Source organism: Carcharhinus amblyrhynchos, chromosome 3, assembly GCF_965287045.1.
Source record: "Carcharhinus amblyrhynchos chromosome 3, sCarAmb.v2.hapA, whole genome shotgun sequence".
NCBI classification, from domain to species: Eukaryota; Metazoa; Chordata; class Chondrichthyes; order Carcharhiniformes; family Carcharhinidae; genus Carcharhinus; species Carcharhinus amblyrhynchos.
Window position 1 is genome coordinate 64,904,645 of NC_137326.1, and position 18,330 is coordinate 64,922,974.

Consider the following 18,330-nt stretch of genomic DNA (forward strand, 5'->3'; position numbering starts at 1 on the left):
ATTTGTTCTGTGATTAATCTCTCATTTAGACAGAATATTGTTCCCTTGTGATAGATATAGTCGTACCTTCCACTGCACTTTTAAGAGTGCACCATTGTTTAAATTGAATAGTAGTAATGTCATGGATTATAACCATTCTCCAAATCTCTCTCCATTATATAACCAACATCCACCTTGTCATTTTCCATTCAGCCTCTGTCTCTCAGTATTGTTAGTGAACCCCAAATGCGGACAATTAGGATTAGTTTAGAGGTTTTAAAAAAAAGGGCAGCATGGACAACTTGGGCCGAAGGGCCTGTTTCCATGCTGTAAACCTCTATGACTCTATGTCCAGCCCTCTTTTCTATTCACTGTTCCCTACCCGGTTTTATATATTCACCCCATCTCTCTTCTAGACTCTGATGCTGACAATTTACTTTGTGTTCTCACAGCGACCCTAACAAGCAGCACGCTATGAGAGAATGTGGATATGGATCAAAATCTGTAAACATTAAAAGGAGTACTTGTTGTTACAGTGTTGACAGTGAGAGTCTGACGGTATGTTCACCCAGTGGAGAAGAGGTTGTATCTGATGAAGATGTTGGAAACAGTTCCGAGTCTGAGGATATCGACAAAGGCCTGGCTCAACAGGTACATCTCATTTGATTTGTTGGGATTTGTCCAGACGGGCTATCATCTCTGATTGGTCTAGGTTGTCAGTATTCATAGCTGTAGAGAAGGATATTCCAAGGAATCAAGTAATGATGTAGGGTTTGTGATTTACCAAAATTAATGAAAGCAAAATAACAGTGTGAATAAAATAAAATAATGATACCAAAGAGCAATCCCCAGGAGAAAATGACTCCAATTTGAGGGTTTTAAACGAAGCAGGCGAGAACATGGCAGATACACTAACTGTAATCACCTAAAGATTTGTAAATTTGGAAAACATTCCTTTTGAATGGAAAATTGTACATCATTGTGCTGGAAACTAGGCAATTATAGACCAAACAGTCTAACATTTGTTGTTGGGAAATTTCTAGTGTATGTATTGAAAGGAAAAATAGCTGAAATTTCCAGTTCTTCAGAGAGAGTTGTCATGCCTGATAGACCTGACTGAATTGTTGAAGAGGTGAAGAACATTACAGACAGAGAGCAGAATGTTTATAGATGTTATTTATTATGTATTTCCAGAAGGCACTCAGTAAACTTCCCCGTAAAAGAGACTTAGCTAAAGTTTAATCCCATCAAAATGAAGGCAGATTCTTTGAGAAGTTAGCTGAGTGGATAAGGTTAGAAGGGATAACAGGCACGTCTTCTATTAGGCTGGATGTGACTCATGGCATCCAGGCAAGAACCTGTATTTGAGTTTCAATTGTTCACCGTTTTTATGAACAGTGGAGATAATTATTTGCCAATAACAGATCCTTAGGTGACATTGTAAGCTGTGAAGATGGAAGTATAAATTTACAAAGAAATATTAATTGTTTAAGTGAATGGGCAAAGTGGCAAATGGATTTCAGAGCTCATTCTGGATCTGAACAAAATAGAACTTTCAAACTGGTGACAAACCAAAAACACTGGAGGATCAAAGAGACTTGGGGTCCAGGTACACAGATGTCTGGAACAAGTACAAATGTCTGGAACAAGTACAAGAAATAATCAAAAAGGCAAACGGAAAGCTGGCCTATTAACTAGAGGCTAGAATATAAGTCATTGTCCTTCAGACATATGAAGCCCTGGTTCCATCACTGCTGGAGTTTCTGTGAGAAGTTCTGGGTGTCACATCTGAGGAAAGATATTTTGGTCCAGGGAAAATGGGGAAATTCTTACCACTGCTTGGGGTTGGAGAGGGTGGTGTTGAGTGCATGGGAGCACAGTCAGGAAACTGTGAAGGCTGATGGAGCTTTATAACTCTTCCAAAAATGGCAATTGAAGGTAGGTCAATTGTTAATTTTAAATCTGGTATCACTACCTCAGAGAGTGGTAGAAATATGATAGGTTATATCTTGTTGAAAAGGGGGAGAAAGGGGAGATGGAGCAAAATGATAGTGATAGAGGACAAAGATGATTGTGTAGAGTTCAATCATAGAAACCCCACAGTGCATATAGAGGTCTTTTGGTCCATCGAGTCTGCACCAACCAGTGAATAAGACAATGAGTAATCACAGTGAATAATGGGAGCGATTTGAAGAAGGAATGGTCTCTACCTGTTTCCATATTGTTATGGACATGTGATCAGTTTACAATTCTGGAGAGTGAAGTAACAATATATACTCCTATTGCAGGGTGACATAGGGCTTGAAGCCTATCACATTGCAAAAGTAATGACAAATTCAGAAAGAGCGTAAGTGCAAAATTTTGTTTAAAATCTTCTTTTGAGATGTTCCTTTGACACACTGACACAAACTTGTAACAAATCAGTCTGTTACTTTCTGTCTACTTCCCACAGGTATGTGAGTGTCCTGAGGTTTCTACACACAGTGAGTAGCAGCTTGTTTTTAACTGCTTTGTTTGCACTGCCATGTGCATTATAAAAGTATGGAACACACCTTGATCAGAGTGTATCACTCCTGATCTCCCCCCAGCTCCTGACTCTCACTCCCCAGCTCCTGACTCCTCACCACAAGCACCTTGCCATCTCCTGCTCACACATCCCCTCCCAAGTCCTAGCTGGTTTGTTTGCAGGGAGTGGGGTTAGGAGAGGAACAATTTGGTGGTGAAGGAGTCAGGCAAGGTCAGGGGGAAAGTGAGGGGTCAGGGTTGGTAAGGGGTTGGACATAGGTAGCTGTGGAAGACGTCAGTGATTAATGTACGCTCCCATAGTGTTCTGAAGTGAATAAAATTCAGCCAAAAGTGAATGGGAATGAATTGTTTAATAAAGGACTTTGAACAAGAAACCATTCTCAAGATTTTATTACTAATCCCTCCTCTCTCTTTAAATATTAGATGAGTTGTTTCTCATCTTGCTTTACTTCAGCCTCTCACTATCTCACTCTGAATATGTCTGTATTAGTTTGAAGATAGCTTTGTTTCAGAGTTTATACACTAAGATTTGGGTGATTGTTCTTCCAACAGGATTTCAGAGAAGCAGCTGTGAATGCTATTGGGAGTGAAACATGCCCAGTGACGGAGCAGGAAGGAGTCACTCATATACTGTGTGATATCAGCCAACTGTATGAGCTTCACCAGCAAATACTGAGGGACCTGGAGCAAAGCATCGCCCAATGGTACCTCAACAACCCTATGGACATTCTCAATACCTACTTCAAATCAGCCAGCAAGGCAAAAAACTTGGAAATGTATTAGGAAAAGATCTTGCATTTTATGGAAAGCTGTTTGCCAGACATGAGGGTTTTACATAGCAAGATTAATTATAGTGCCCAGAACAAAACTTAGTCCTGATCGAAGCACATGGAGTCTCGCATTACAGTTACACTCAGTCTGGGAGATAACCCTGTATTACGTGGCCCCCTCCTCCGGTCACATGGCCCATTCCCCCCCCCATCACACAGTCCATTCCCCCCCTGTCACACAGCCCATTCCCTCACCCCCATCACATAGCCCTGGGGATTTGACCCCTAGTTCTGGATTCCCCCACTGTTGGGAAAGTTCTTTCTGAATTTACCCTGTCTAATAGAATATTATAAGTTTGCATGAGATCCCCTCTCACTCTTCTAAATTCCAGTGAATATAGTCCTAATCAATTTAGTCTCTGTTCATATTCCCGGGTATGTCCTGTCCTACATTTTTGTCCTGCCTTGTCCTATGCATTTTATACATACATTAGGAACAAGAGGATTGTCAGAGAAAGAGTCTCATGAACAAAGGAGGGGAATTATACTTAGGACCCAAGGAGGTAGGTGAAATCCTAAATGAGCACTTTGCATCGGTATTCACAAAGGAAAGGGACACGTTGATTGGTAATGTTTCAGAGGGATATGTAGATCTGTTAGAACAAATCACAATTACAAGTGAGGAAGTGTTAGGTGTTTTAGGAAGCATTAAGGAAGACCAGGCTTCTAACTGAAATCTTTGTTTCTTCATTGGACACAGGTGAGGTCCCAGAGGATTGGAGGATAGCAAATGTGGTCCTGCTATTTAAGAAGGGTAGCAAGGATAACCTGGGTAACTATTGGCCAGTGAGCTTGATGTCCGTGGTGGGGAAATTGTTGGAGAAGATTCTTAGAGATAGGATCTATACACAATTAGAACAGAATAGTCTCATTAGTGATAGACAACATGGTTTTGTATGTTTTGTATGCTGTTTTGTTCTTTGTGCTGGCTGGACAGGCCCAGCACAGATATGACACAGAGGTTTACAATCAAGAGGGATTTGCCCTCAAAGTCCTCAACATTGACAGTACAGAAGGAGGCCATTTGGCCCATTGAGCCTGTACTAACGACAATCCCATCCAGGCCTATCCCCATCACCCCACGTATTTACCCTGCTAATCCCCCTGACACTGAGTCAATTTAGTATGGCCAATTAATCTAACCTGCACATCTTTGGACTGTAGGAGGAAACTGGAGCACCTGGAGGAAACCCACACAGACATGGGGAGAACATGCAAACTTCAGTTTCCTGAGGCCAGAATTGAACCCAGGTCCCTGGAGCTGGGTGGCAGCAATGCTAATCACTATGCTGTTGTTCTGCAAGTTTGCAGATGACACCAAGATTTGTCTAGGTTAACAGTGAAGAAGAAGGTCATAGGTTACAGGAAGATATAGATGGATTGGTCAGGTGAGTAGAGCAGTGGCAGATGGTATGTTACCCTGGTAAGTGTGAGGCAATGCACTTTGGAAGAAGAAACAAGACTGGGGCTTATTAATGAATAGGACACTGGGAAGCTCAGAGGGATCTTGGGGTAATTATTAACAGATCCTTGAAGCCAGCAGATCACGTCAATAGGATAGTTAAGGCGTATGGGACACTTACTTTCATCAGTCATAGTACAGAGTTTAAGAGCAAGGAGGTAATGCTGGAGTTGTACAAAGCGTTGGCTGGAATAGTGTGTGCAGTTTGGCAGAACCCAAACTATTGTGGGCAAAGTATTAGAAAAAAATTATTAGGGATAGGATTTATAGTTATTTAGAGAGTAATGAATTGATTGGAGATAGTCAGCACAGTTTTGTGAAGGGTAGGTCGTGCCTTACTAACCTTATTGAGTTTTTTGAAAAAGTGACCAAAGAGGTGGATGGGGGTAAGGCAGTTGACGTGGTACATAAGGACTTTAGTAAGGTGTTTGATAAGGTTCACCATGGAAGGCTTCTGCAGAAAATGCAGATGTATGGGATTGAGGGTGATTTAGTTAATTGGATCATGAATTGGCTAACTGATAGAAGACAGAGGGTGGTGGTTGATGGAAAGTATTCGTCATGGAGTTCGGTTACAAGTGGTGTGCCTCAGGGATCTGTTTTGGGGCCACTGCTGTTTGTAATTCTTATAAATGATCTGGATGAGGATATAGAAGGATGGATTAGTAAATTTGCTGATGACACCAAAGTTGGAGGAGTGGTAGATAGTGAAGAGGGGTATCATAGTTTACAGAGAGACTTGGACAAGTTGCAGAGCTGGGCCGAGAGGTGGCAGATGGAGTTTAATGCGGAAAAGTGTGAGGTAATTCACTTTGGCAGGAATAACAGATGTGTAGAATATAGGGCTAACAGTAGGACTCTGAATAGTGTTGACGAACAGAGGGATCTAGATGTATATGTGCATAGATCCCTGAAAGTTGGAAATCAAGTCGATAAGGTTGTTAGGAAGGCATACGGTGTCTTGGCGTTTATTGGTAGGGGGATTGAATTTAAGAGCCGCAGCGTCATGTTGCAACTGTACAAAACTCTGGTGCGGCCGCACTTAGAGTATTGTGTACAGTTCTGGTCCCCACATTATAGGAAGGATGTGGAGGCGTTGGAGAGGGTGCAGAGGAGGTTTACCAGGATGTTGCCTGGTATGGAGGGGAGGTCCTATGAGGAGAGACTGAGGGATTTGGGTTTGTTTTCGTTGGAAAGAAAGCGACTAAGAGGGGATCTTATTGAAACATATAAGATGATTAGAGGTTTAGATAGGGTGGACAGTGATAGCCTTTTTCCTCGGATGGAGAAAGCTAGCACGAGGGGACATAGCTTTAAATTAAGGGGTAGTAGTTATAGGACGGATGTCAGAGGTAGGTTCTTTACCCAGAGGGTGGTGGGGGAATGGAATGCCCTGCCTGCTGCAGTTGTAAATGCGCCTAGTTTGGGGGCGTTTAAGAGATCCGTGGATAGGTTTATGGATGGAAAGGGATTGGTTTAGGTTAGAGGGTCATTGCTTTTTTCTTAATTGGTCGGCGCAACATCGTGGGCCGAAGGGCCTGTTCTGCGCTGTAATGTTCTATGTTCTATAACCATTATAGGAAAGATGTGTTGCACTCGAGTGGGTACAGGGGAGCTTCACCAGGATGTTGCCTGGGATGGGGCATTTGAGCAATAAGGACAGACTGGATAGGCTTGGATTGTTTTCTCTAGAGCAGAGAAGGCTAAGGGGGGAACATGATTGAAGTGTGTAAGATTATGAGGGATATGGATAGTGTGAGAAGGGAGCAGTTGTTCCACTTGGTTGAGGGGTCAATCACGAGGGGGCAGAGTTTTAGGATAAGGGGCAAGAGACTCAAACGGATTTGAGAAAAAGCTTTTTCACTCAGAGGGTGTTGGGAATCTGGAATTCACTGCCTCGAAAGGCAGTCGAGGCTGGGATCCTTACAATCTTTAAAAGAATATTTGGATGAGCGCTTGAAATTTTTTTTAAAATTCAAGGATATGGTACATGTGCAGGAAAATAGGATTAGTGTGCCTTTAGTGGTAGATATTGTCATAAACATAGAAACAGAGATAATAGAAGCAGGAAGTGGCCATTTGCCCTTTGAGCCTGCTCCAGCATTCATTACGATCATGGCTAATCATGCAACTCAATAGCCTGATCTTGCCTTCACCCCATATCTCTTATTCCCCATCGTCCCATATATAACTGCTTCTTGAAAACATACAATGTTTTGGCCTCAACTACTTGCTGTGGTACCAAATTCCACAGACTTGTTAATTATTCACTGAGAGTTAGGTCTTTCTGAGAGTCAGGTCTTTCTGCTAATGAAGAACAATTAACACTTTCCCAAACACATTTAACAGATTACAAAGTGAGGTACTCTTCTTTGGGGGATTCAGTGTGACTTCTCAAAAGCGTCGTAACATGGCTCATGGAGATTGGAGAGAAGGTGATTGAAGCGTGTTGGCTCACTGGGGATTGGGGAGAAGGTGATTGAAGAGTGTTAGAACATAAGAAATAGGAGCAGGAGCAGGCCATCTAGCCCCTCGAGCCTGCCCCACCATTCAATAAGATCATGGCTGATCTGTTGTGTCTCAGTTCCACATTCCTGCCCTCTCTCCATAACCCTTAATCCCCTTGCCTATCAAAAACCTATCAACCCACATCTTAAAAATATTTAGCGAGGCAGCCTCCACCACTTCAACGGGCAGAGAATTCCAGAGATTCACCACCCGTTGAGTGAAGAAGTTCCTCCTCAACTCCGTTCTAAACCGCCCCCCCTTTATCTTGAGGCTGTGCCCTCTAGTCCTACTGTCCTTTCTGAGCGGGAAGAGCCTCTCCACCTCTATCCTATCCATCCCATTCATCATCATATATGTCTCAATGAGATCTCCCCTCATTCTTCTAAACTCTAACGAGTACAAGCCTTGTTTATTCAGCCTCTCCTCATAGTTCAACCCCCTCAACTCCGGTATCAGCCTAGTAAACCTCCTCTGCACTCCCTCCAAGGCCAAAATATCCTTGCGTAAGTGCGGCGACCAAAACTGCACACAGTACTCCAGCTGCGGCCTCACCAGTGCCCTATACAGCTGCAGCAAGACCTCCCTACTTTTATATTCAATCCCCCTCGCTATGAAGGCCAGCATCCCATTTGCCTTCCTGACCACCTGCTGCACCTGCAGGCTGGGTTTTTGCGACTCATGCACAAGGACCCCGAGGTCCCTCTGCACCGTCACATGCTGCAGTTTTTCGCCATGTAAGTAATAGTCCTTCCTACCATTATTCCTACCAAAGTGGACAACCTCACATTTGCCAACATTAAATTCCATTTGCCATTTCCTGGCCCATTCGCCCAGCCTATCTAGATCCTTCTGCAGACTCTCCACACCCTCCGCACAATTTGCCGTTCCGCCAATCTTGGTGTCATCAGCAAATTTCGACACCATACACTTGGTTCCCTCCTCCAGATCGTCTATATAAATGGTAAATAGCTGAGGCCCCAGCACCGACCCCTGGGGCACTCCACTAGTCACCAATCCGAATAGCACCCATTGACCCTGACTCTCTGCCTCCTATTTGACAGCCAATCCTCTATCCACGCTAACACCCTACCCCCAACTCCATGCCCCCTTACCTTCTGTAATAACCTCTTGTGAGGCACCTTATCAAAAGCCTTCTGAAAATCAAGAAACACCACATCCACCGACTTTCCTCTAAACACCGCCCTAGACACATCCTCATAGAACTCCAATAAATTCGTCAGACATGACTTCCCCTTAACGAAATCGTGCTGCATCTGCTCTGTCAAACAATTCTCCTCAAGATGCCTCGCTATTTTCTCCTTGATCACGGTGTTGGCTCATGGAGATTGGGGAGAAGATGATTGAAGAGTGATGGCTCACTGGGGATTGGGGAGAAGGTGATTGAAGAGTGTTGGCTCACTGGGGATTGGAGAGAAGGTGATTGAAGAGTGTTGGCTCATGGAGATTGGAGAGAAGGTGATTGAAGAGTGTTGGCTCACTAGGGATTGGGGAGAAGGTGATTGAAGAGTGTTGGCTCATGGAGATTGGAGGGAAGGTGATTGAAGAGTGTTGGCTCACTGGGGACTGGGGAGAAGGTGATTGAAGAGTGTTGGCTCACTGGGGATTGGGGAGAAGGTGATTGAAGAGTGTTGGCTCACTGGGGACTGGGGAGAAGGTGATTGAAGAGTGTTGGCTCACTAGGGATTGGGGAGAAGGTGATTGAAGAGTGTTGGCTCACTAGGGATTGGGGAGAAGGTGATTGAAGAGTGTTGGCTCACTGGGGATTGGGGAGAAGGTGATTGAAGAGTGTTGGCTCACTGGGGATTGGGGAGAAGGTGATTGAAGAGTGTTGGCTCACTAGGGATTGGGGAGAAGGTGATTGAAGAGTGTTGGCTCACTGGGGACTGGGGAGAAGGTGATTGAAGAGTGTTGGCTCACTAGGGATTGGGGAGAAGGTGATTGAAGAGTGTTGGCTCACTGGGGATTGGGGAGAAGGTGATTGAAGAGTGTTGGCCCACTGGGGACTGGGGAGAAGGTGATTGAAGAGTGTTGGCTCACTGGGGATTGGGGAGAAGGTGATTGAAGAGTGTTGGCCCACTGGGAATTGGGGAGAAGGTCATTAAAATGTGTTGGCTGGCTGCAGATTGCCAAGAGGGTTGAGGGCGTGTCTTTCTGAATGTATGTTGGCTGGGTGGGAAGCAGCTGTGTTTGGATGGTGACTGATGAGTAATGTTTGCACCATTTGACTGTCTCCATCCTTTTCTGTTATCAGGGAGCAGACTGGTCCAAGGTTGGCTTCTGTGATCTTAGCACAAGGACCCAAGCTGAGTGTGTACACCAGATATATTCAGCAGTTTGAAAGTAACCTCGTTGTCCTGGACCAATCGTCTAGCAAGTCTCCAGAGCTTCCCACAATGCTGCTGGATTCTGAGGTAATGTTCTACCGAATGTACCTCAAGGGAGTGAGACACGGCTCACAATTCAATCAAATCTCCAATACTTGTAACGTCCTTTCTGATCGTTAATGACATTTACTTATCCCACTGCTCTTTCCTTACTTAAATGAGCTCCATTTACACTCTCATTCCCACTATTACTTCAAGCAAATAGGACGGCTGATACTGACATTGAATTCAGAATGACGTGTGCGAGTTCTTTTCACCCTCTTAGCAACATCACTTTACAGTTTATTCTTCTAACAAATCATCTATTTCTCGTAGTTTGAGACTTAAAGTTTGAAAGTGAATGGCACTGGGGCTGAAAAGGGGGCAGGTTCGAAATGAAGAGTGTTGGCTGGGTGGGATGGGGAGGGGATTCAGTCTTTGTGTTTCTGTGGGTCTGTGTTTGTGTTGCAGTGTTTCGGTGGGTCTGCGTTTGCATTGCTATGTTTCCGTGGGTCTGTGTTTGTGTTGCTGTGTCTCTACAGGTTTGTGTTTGTGTTGCTGTGTTTCTGTGGGTGTGTTTGCATTGATGTGTTTCTGTATTTCTGTGGGTCTGTATTTATGTTGCTGTGTTTCTGTGGGTCTGTGTTTGTATTGTAGTGTTTCTGTGGGTCTGTGTTTGCATTGCTGTGTTTCTGTGTGGCTGTGTTTGTATTGCTGTGTTTTTGCAGGTCTGTGTTTGCATCGCTGTGGCTGTGTTTGTATTGTGTTTCTGCAGATCTGTGTTTATGTTGCTGTATTTCTGCTGGTGTGTTTCTATGAGTCTGCTTTTGTGTTGGTGTGTTTCTGTGGGTCTGCATTTGAGTTGCTGTGTTTCTGCAGGTCTGTGTTTGTGTTATGTTTCTACGGGTCTGCATTTGTGTTGCTGTGTTTCTGCAGGTCTGTGTTTGTGTTGTGTTTCTACGGGTCTGAGTTTGTGTTGCAGTGTTTCTATGGATCCGTTTTTGTATTGCAGTGTTTCTGCGGGTCTGCATTTGTGTCACTGTATTTCTGTGGGTCTGCATTTGTGTTGCTTTGTTTACGCAGATCTGTGTTTGTGCCACTGTATTGCTGTGTTGTTTTTATTAACTGGTATTTTCCCTATTTCTGCATTCTGAAAGAATATCTTCGAATAGTGTTTTTTAATGATTTTAATTTGGCTTTCTCATCCTCTGCAATGGTGTTTAGGTGTACCCTGGGTCTAACAAGCTGAGCGTAAAGCAGTGTCTTTTTAAGATGCTGCAGCGAGTTCCTCAATACCACCTCTACCTGATGGGTAAGTAACAGACTTTTTCTCTTTTTCACTCTCACTTTGCAATGGGACAGAAATATCCCATTGTGCATCCATTAACCAAGTAATCAATGAAACACTGAAATAATCAGGTGAATATGCAGAACAATCTAATGTAAAGGAAGCTGGTACATGTGTAATCTTTGACTGTTGACTTGTGCCCTGCCCACAGGCGTTCCTAGTGTACCCCATGTGTGAACTTGCAACTTTATAAACTTGTTGCGAAGTTAAGTTTGTGAAGTTGGAATGTGATGATGTTAATGTTGATAAAGATGTAAAGAATTGTAAAAGAAAAATTGCTAGAGAGGAAAAAACTTTGTGTGGCCCCTTTAAAAGCTGGCGTTTTGTTTCAGTGGTTGGAGGTTTAAAATGCAAAGTACGTCCAAAGTCCAAGCTGAAACATTTGTATCAAAAAGTCAAACAGTTGTCTTGACAATTTTGCCCAAGCGATTTAAAGCAGACACTCAGCTACAAAGAATTTATGAGATTTGAATTTGATGCTGTTGACAAAACCAGACTAATCCTATTGTAGGAAAATTGATAGGCCACCACAGGTATAAAAGAGAGTGCAAGGAGATAGCAATTGCCACCTCTCTCCACCCTGCCAGATTTATCTATCTCAAGAGAACACACCATTTAACCAGCGAAAGGAACCAAATCAAAAAGAATTTACAAAGAAATCAACTGAAAAAGTCCAGAAGCTTCCGAAAGACACAAAACCTGGTTGTGTATTTTTTTGAAAGTGAATAAGTTCTATTATTACTTTTTGTTAATGGCTAGATGTTGTATTTATTTGAACAGCATTCCAGTAGAATTTTATTTTATTTGGTATGTTACTTGTTTAGTTAAAGTTCCCCATTAGTGAAATAAATAAATTGTGAAGTGTTCATCTTGAAGTGAATGTCGGGTATTTCTGTTATTTAATCACGAAACGTTTCTGAATGACAGTTCACCTTCCCACACACTTTTAACAGATTACGAGACAAGATATTCCTATTTGGGGGATTCGGCATTAGTTCTGAAAGGGAGAGCAACCTCTGCATTGTAACAGATTGGCGGCTCGGGTCCAGAATCTGAACAGTCCTAAATCTTTATATAAAACTAAGTGAGGAAATGGCCTTAACATTGTTAAAGAACTTCTGGTGTTGAACATGCTTCCCAAATTTGCCAAGAAACTTCAGAGAAACTGTAAAAGGTGACACTTACAGAATGAGCAAACAGGCTAATATTGAGTTGAACCAGTGATAATAAGAAAGCTGAAATTGTAATGGAATTAGCCAAGCATTTAGGTACATCAGAGAAACTGTCAGGTGCAGTGGAGTTAGAAAACATTAAATTGCAACTGAGACAGTTGGAGTTAGAAAATAGCCTTATAAGGCTGGAGTTAGAAGGAAGAGAAAGGGAAAAAGAGAGAGAAGGAAAGAAAGAGGAAGGCCCTAATAGAAGAAAGGGAAAAAGAAAGGTTGTTTGAGTTAGAAAAGATGAAGTTGGAATCTGAAGCAAAAAGACTTCAAATGACAGAAGGAAGAGTACCAGATAGAATTGATAATGAGCAAACTCATTGTAGCCAACCGCCCGGTAAGGATATATACAGATATATCCAAACATTACCAAAATTTGATTAAAAAAAGACTCTCAAACCTTTTTCATCTCCTTTGAGAAATTGACTACACAGATGAACTGGTCAGAGGAGGTGTGGGTAATGCTGATTCAGACCAATTTGATAGGCAGGGCTACTAGTGTTTGCAGCACTGTCAGAGGAGGTGGCAGGAAAATATGAAGAGTGAAGAAGGTTGTTTTGAGTGCTTACAAATTGGTACTAGAAGTATAAAGACAATGGTTCAGAAATATAAGGAAGGAACCAGGTCAGGCATATATTGAGTTTGAAAGAATTAAGCTGAACAACTTTGATAGATAGGTGAGAGCATTAAAGATAGTAAAGACATATGAGGCTATCAAAGAAACTATTCTACTGGAGGAGTTTAAAAGCTCACATTTAGAAGTGATAAGAACTCATGCTGAGGAACAGGAAGACAGCGAGAAGAGCTGCAGAGATGCTAGTTGAATACGCATTAGTGTATAAATTAAAATCTAGCTTCTGTCAGCAATTTTATTCTGCGAGGGATAGAAATTGGGAGAGAGGGAAACCCTTCAATGCAAAACAAAAAGTAGATCATAAGGGGAACAGTTTACCACATGTGAAAAAGGATACCCAAGGGGGTAGAAAAGTGGTTAAGGACCTCAGATGCTTTCACCTTAGTAAGATGGGACACACGGTGCTGATGGCTTAAGATGGGAAAAGGGATGTGGTATAAGAGGCTCAACCAGTGGAATTGGTTAAGACAGTGAAAGAAATCCTGAGAGAAGCTGAAGGAGCATGCACAGCTTAGGCACAAGCTGGATAATAAGATAGCACCCGATCTTTTCAAAGACTTCACCTGCACGGTAAGATTTACTCGGGTGGAACAGGAGGAGAGGATAAAGAAGTTAAAATATTGAGAGATACGGGAGCTAGTCTGCCTCCAACAGTGAGATGAAAGTAGTTGCGCTCCTTCGGAGAGTGGTAATCTGTGGAATAAATGGAGGGAGGAGTAGTATTCCTGTGTGTAAAATAAGGCTAGAAAGTCCAATCAAGACTGGGAAAGTGATCATGAGAGTGATGGAAAACCTGGCTATTCCAGGAACAAAGAACAAAGAAAATTACAGTGCAGAAACCGGACCTTCGGCCCATCAAATCTGTACTAACCATGCTGCTCACCTGAACTACATCTCCCAATCCTTCTGGGGGACCATATCCCTCTACTCCCATCTTATTCATGTATTTGTCCAGAAGACCCTTAAAACTCACTGTCATATCTGCTTCCACTACCTCTCCTGGCAGTGAGTTCCAGGCAGCCACCACCCTCAGTGTAAAAGACTTGCCTCATATATCTCCCTTAAACCTTGTGCCTCACACCTTAAACTTATGCCCCCTAGTAATTGACTCTTCCATCCCGGGAAAAGGCTTCTGACTATCCACCCTGTCCATGCCCCTCATAATCTTGTAGACTTCTATCAGGTCTCCCCTCAAACTCCGTCACTCCAGTGAGAACAAACCAAGTTTCTCCAGCCTCTCCTCATAGCTAATGCCCTCCATACCAGGCATTATCCTGGTAAATCTTTTCTGTACCCCCTCCAAAACATCCACATCTTTCTGGTAGTGTGGTGACCAGAATTGAACACTATATTCCAAGTGCAGCCTAAGTTCTATAAAGTTGCAGCATGACTTGCCAATTTTAAAACTCAGTGCCCGGCTGATGAAGGCAAGCATGACATATGCTTTCTTGACTACCGTCTCCATTTGTGTTGCCACTTTCAGTGATCTGTGTACCTGTACACGCAGATCCCTCTGCTTATCAATACTTTTAAGGGTTCTGTCATTTATTGTATATTTCCTATCTTTATTAGACTTCCAAAATGCATTACGTCACATTTGTCTGGATTAAACTCCATTTGCCATCTGTCTGTATGGTCTCCAAACGATCTGTATCCTGCTGTATACCCTGATGGTCTTTATCACTGTCCGCAAGTCCACCAACCTTTGCATCATCCGCAAATTTACAATCAAACCAGTTACATTTTTTTCCAAATCATTTATGTATATTACGAACAGCAAAGGTCCCAGCACTGATCCCTGAGGAATGTCACTTGTCACGGCCCCCCATTCTGAAATGCATCCTTCCACTGCTACCCTCTGTCTTCTATGACCGAGCCAGTTCTGTATCCACATTGCCAGCTCACCTCTGATCCCGTGCGACTTCACCTTCTGCACCAATCTGCCACGAGGGATCTTGTCAAAGGCCTTACTGAAGTCCACATAGACAACATCCACTGCCCTACCCTTATCAATCATTTTACACTTGAAAGCCCCCCATCTGCCAGATGTTAACCCAACCTATATTCTTCAGTTCCTACCTAATATTGTTGTAATTAGCCTTCTCCCAATTTAGCACCTTCACCTGAGGACTACACTTACCTTTATCCATCAGTACCTTAAAGTTTACTGAATTGTGATCACTGTTCCCGAACTGCTCCCCTGCCGAAACATCGACCATCTGGCCAGGCTGATTCCCCAATACCAAGTCCACTAAGGCCTCTTCCCTAGTTGGACTATTTACATACTGTTTCAAGAAGTCCTCCTGGATACTCTTCACAATCTCTGCCCTATCCACGCGCCTAGCACCAAGTGTGTCCCATATAGGGGGAAGTTAAAATCACCCACCACAACAACCCTGTTACTTTTATACCTTGACAAAATCTGCCTACATACCTGTTCCTCTATCTCCCGCTGGCTGTTGAGAGGCCTATAGTAAATCCCCAAAATTGTGACTACACCCATCCTCTTCCTGAGCTCTACCAATATTGCCTTTCTGTTTGAGCCCTGTGAGGTGTCCTCCCACTGTACAGCTATGATATTATCCTTAACCAGTAGTGCAACTCCCCCATCCCTCTTACGTTCCCCTCTATCCCTCCTGAAACATCTGTATCCTGGAATGTTACAGAATATAATTTATTCTTGGAAATGATACAGTTGGATCACATGTGGGAGTTTCCACTGTAGTGGAAAAGCCAAAAGAAGGAACGGAGGAGTTAGAAGAAACATACCCTGAAATTTCTCCGGACTGTGTGGTGATCAGATCCCACAGCCATAAGTTAAAATAGGAAGGGACTTCCACATCATAACACTCTTCATTCCACATCATAACACACATAACACTTCCACATCATAACACTCTTCAATAGAACCTCTTCATTGTAAAAATTATTGATGTTTTTCTCTCTAGCTGAGCAAGACTCTCTTTGAGTTACGGAGGCACTAAATCCTCCTTATCCATTCACTTTCCATGTACAATTTGGGTGAGGAGTTGTCTGTAACTGGAAAATGAATTTCAATTTCCTGTCCTAAAACTGATCTCCCCTCCTTGCTGCTTCTAATTCCTTCCTGTGATGTGCTGCTCTTAATCTAACAAAGATACCAATCAGCTCTGGGATGCAGCAGCTTTAACCCTCGTTGAGCAAACAGACAGCAGATTCAGAGAGTTTGGGGTGCCAAGCGTGTCTCTGGGAGAAGATGAGTTGGTTCTATTAACAAGTGTTATGATGCAGAAGTCCCTTCCTGTTTTAACTTATGGCTGTGGGAGCTGGTCACCACACAGTCTGGAAAAATTTCAGGGTATGTTTCTGAGGGATCTACACACTTCGGAATCTTTATCTGGGCTGAGCTTCAATTTAGGATCGAGGAGAGACACTTTGAAACTCCTTCTGTTGTTCTCAGTGTGGTCAGGAAGCAGGACTCAGCACGGTCAGGGAGCAGGGGTCGCTTGGAGGGGTCAAGGAGCAGGGGTCACATGGAGGGATTAGGGAGAAGAGGTCACTTGGAAGGGTTGGGGAGCAGAGGTCACTTGGAGGGGTCAAGGAGCAGGGGTCACTCGGAGGGGTCAGGGTGTAGGATGAGACACAGTAATTGAGTGTGAAGTCTGGGGATTATAGCAGGTGTCCTCGGTTTCTGAGTCACTCTAAATAACCGATTCACCCAGCACTGAATGAGTCCAGAGCTCAGACTAAAGTGTTTGTAACTCATCCTGAGTTGAGTTTTTATTGATATTGCGCCAAGGTTGTTAAATTGTTTCAGGTCCTGTCCCTGCCCCTTCATATCCGCCTTCATCACTTCCTACTCAAAAACACAAATTTGACCCCGATATCCATTCACCACCTCTGACACAATTCTTCCTTTCCCAAGAAAACACTGCAATCTGTTTTTTTCCATTCATTGTGGTGTCTGCAGGAATCTCTGCAATTTGAGTTTCTAACATTCCCACCGCAATCACCCAAGCTACAGTCATAAATAATGTTTTCTGTTACATTGGAGCATGATTCCTCTCCATTATCATCTTGTTGTTCTGCTGACCACACCATCTTGCCTTTTATAGCCTTTGAGAGTTACAGGGTGACCACGGCACAGAGACACCATTCAGCCCATATCTGAAACCTTTGTCTTCCCAATCCTTGTATTATTAGCAAATGGGAAGTTTTCCTGTCTACCTTATCTCAACCTGTCATCAACTTGTACACCTATGTCAAATCTCCCTTCAGTCTCCCTTACACCAAGGAGATAACTAGCTTCCCCAAACTCAGCTGGTACAGTGACTCCTTTCCCAGAACAATTCTGGTAAAACCTCCCTGCACCCTCAACAGAACCCTCTCATCTTCCAAAGTGAGGTAGAGATTGTAGGCTTGGGAGGTGTTTTACCTGTCCTGGGAGTGTTTGATGGTACAATGTAGAAGGGCTTTCCTCTATATCTAGACCTGTGCTGTACCATTGCTGCGAGTGTTTGATGTGGACAGTATAGAGGGAGCTTCACTTTGTATCTAACCCCACGTGGTACCTGCCCTGGGAGTGTTTAGTGGGGTCAGTGAAGAGGGAGCTTTATTCTGTATCTAACCCCATGCTGTAGCTGAGTGTTTAATGGGGACAGCATAGAGGAAGTTTTACTCTGTATCTAACTGTTTGGCTATTTATGTATTCTGCATGAATATCAGAATCTGCTTTCTTCATGCTGCCTGAATGACACACTCAGAATCACAGAATTATTATGGAGCAGGAGGCATCTGGTCCATCGTGTCCGCACTGGCTCTCCAAACAAGCATCATGGCTTAGTGCAATCCCCCTGCCTTTCTCCATACCTCTGCACATTGTTTCTATTTAAATAATCACCTAATACCCACTTGTATGTCTCGATTGAACCTGCCTCCACCACACTTCCAGGCAGAAGATTCCAGACCCCAACCACTTGCTTTGTGAAAAAGCTTTTTCTTACATCATATTTGCTTCTTTTGCAAATCACTTTAAATCCGTACCCTTTTGTTCTTGATCCCTTTAACAGTGGGAACAGTTTCTCCATGTCTACTCTGTTCAGCCCCTCATGATTGTAACATCTCTATCAAATCTCCTCTTAGCCTTCTCCCCTTCAATAAGAACAGTCCCAATCTCTCCAATCTATCGCCATAACTGAAGTTTCTCATCCCTGGAACCGTTCTTGTAAACCTCTTCTGCACTCTTTCACATCTTTCCTATTCTGTGGCACCCAGAACTGTACACAGTATTCCAGCTGAGGTCTAACTAGTGTCTTGTATAAATTCAGCATAGAACATAGAACATTACAGCGCAGAACAGGCCCTTCGGCCCACGATGTTGCGCCGACCAGTTAAAAAACAATGACCCTCTAACCTAAACCAATCCCTTTTCATCCATAAACCTATCCACAGATCTCTTAA

The 18,330-nt window shown here is 43.3% G+C and overlaps 1 protein-coding gene across 1 annotated transcript in view; it reads left to right on the top strand.

Moving 5' to 3' along the window:
* Nucleotides 1–18,330, top strand: part of LOC145341391 (FYVE, RhoGEF and PH domain-containing protein 5-like) — a 103,719-nt gene that overhangs the window by 9,865 nt on the left and 75,524 nt on the right. The window contains exons 2-7 of the mRNA XM_080186331.1: nucleotides 516–630; nucleotides 2,268–2,326; nucleotides 2,432–2,462; nucleotides 3,058–3,209; nucleotides 9,578–9,737; nucleotides 10,914–11,001. Of these exons, the coding sequence (XP_080042457.1) occupies nucleotides 516–630; nucleotides 2,268–2,326; nucleotides 2,432–2,462; nucleotides 3,058–3,209; nucleotides 9,578–9,737; nucleotides 10,914–11,001 (605 nt within the window). The remainder of the gene's footprint in view (nucleotides 1–515; nucleotides 631–2,267; nucleotides 2,327–2,431; nucleotides 2,463–3,057; nucleotides 3,210–9,577; nucleotides 9,738–10,913; nucleotides 11,002–18,330) is intronic.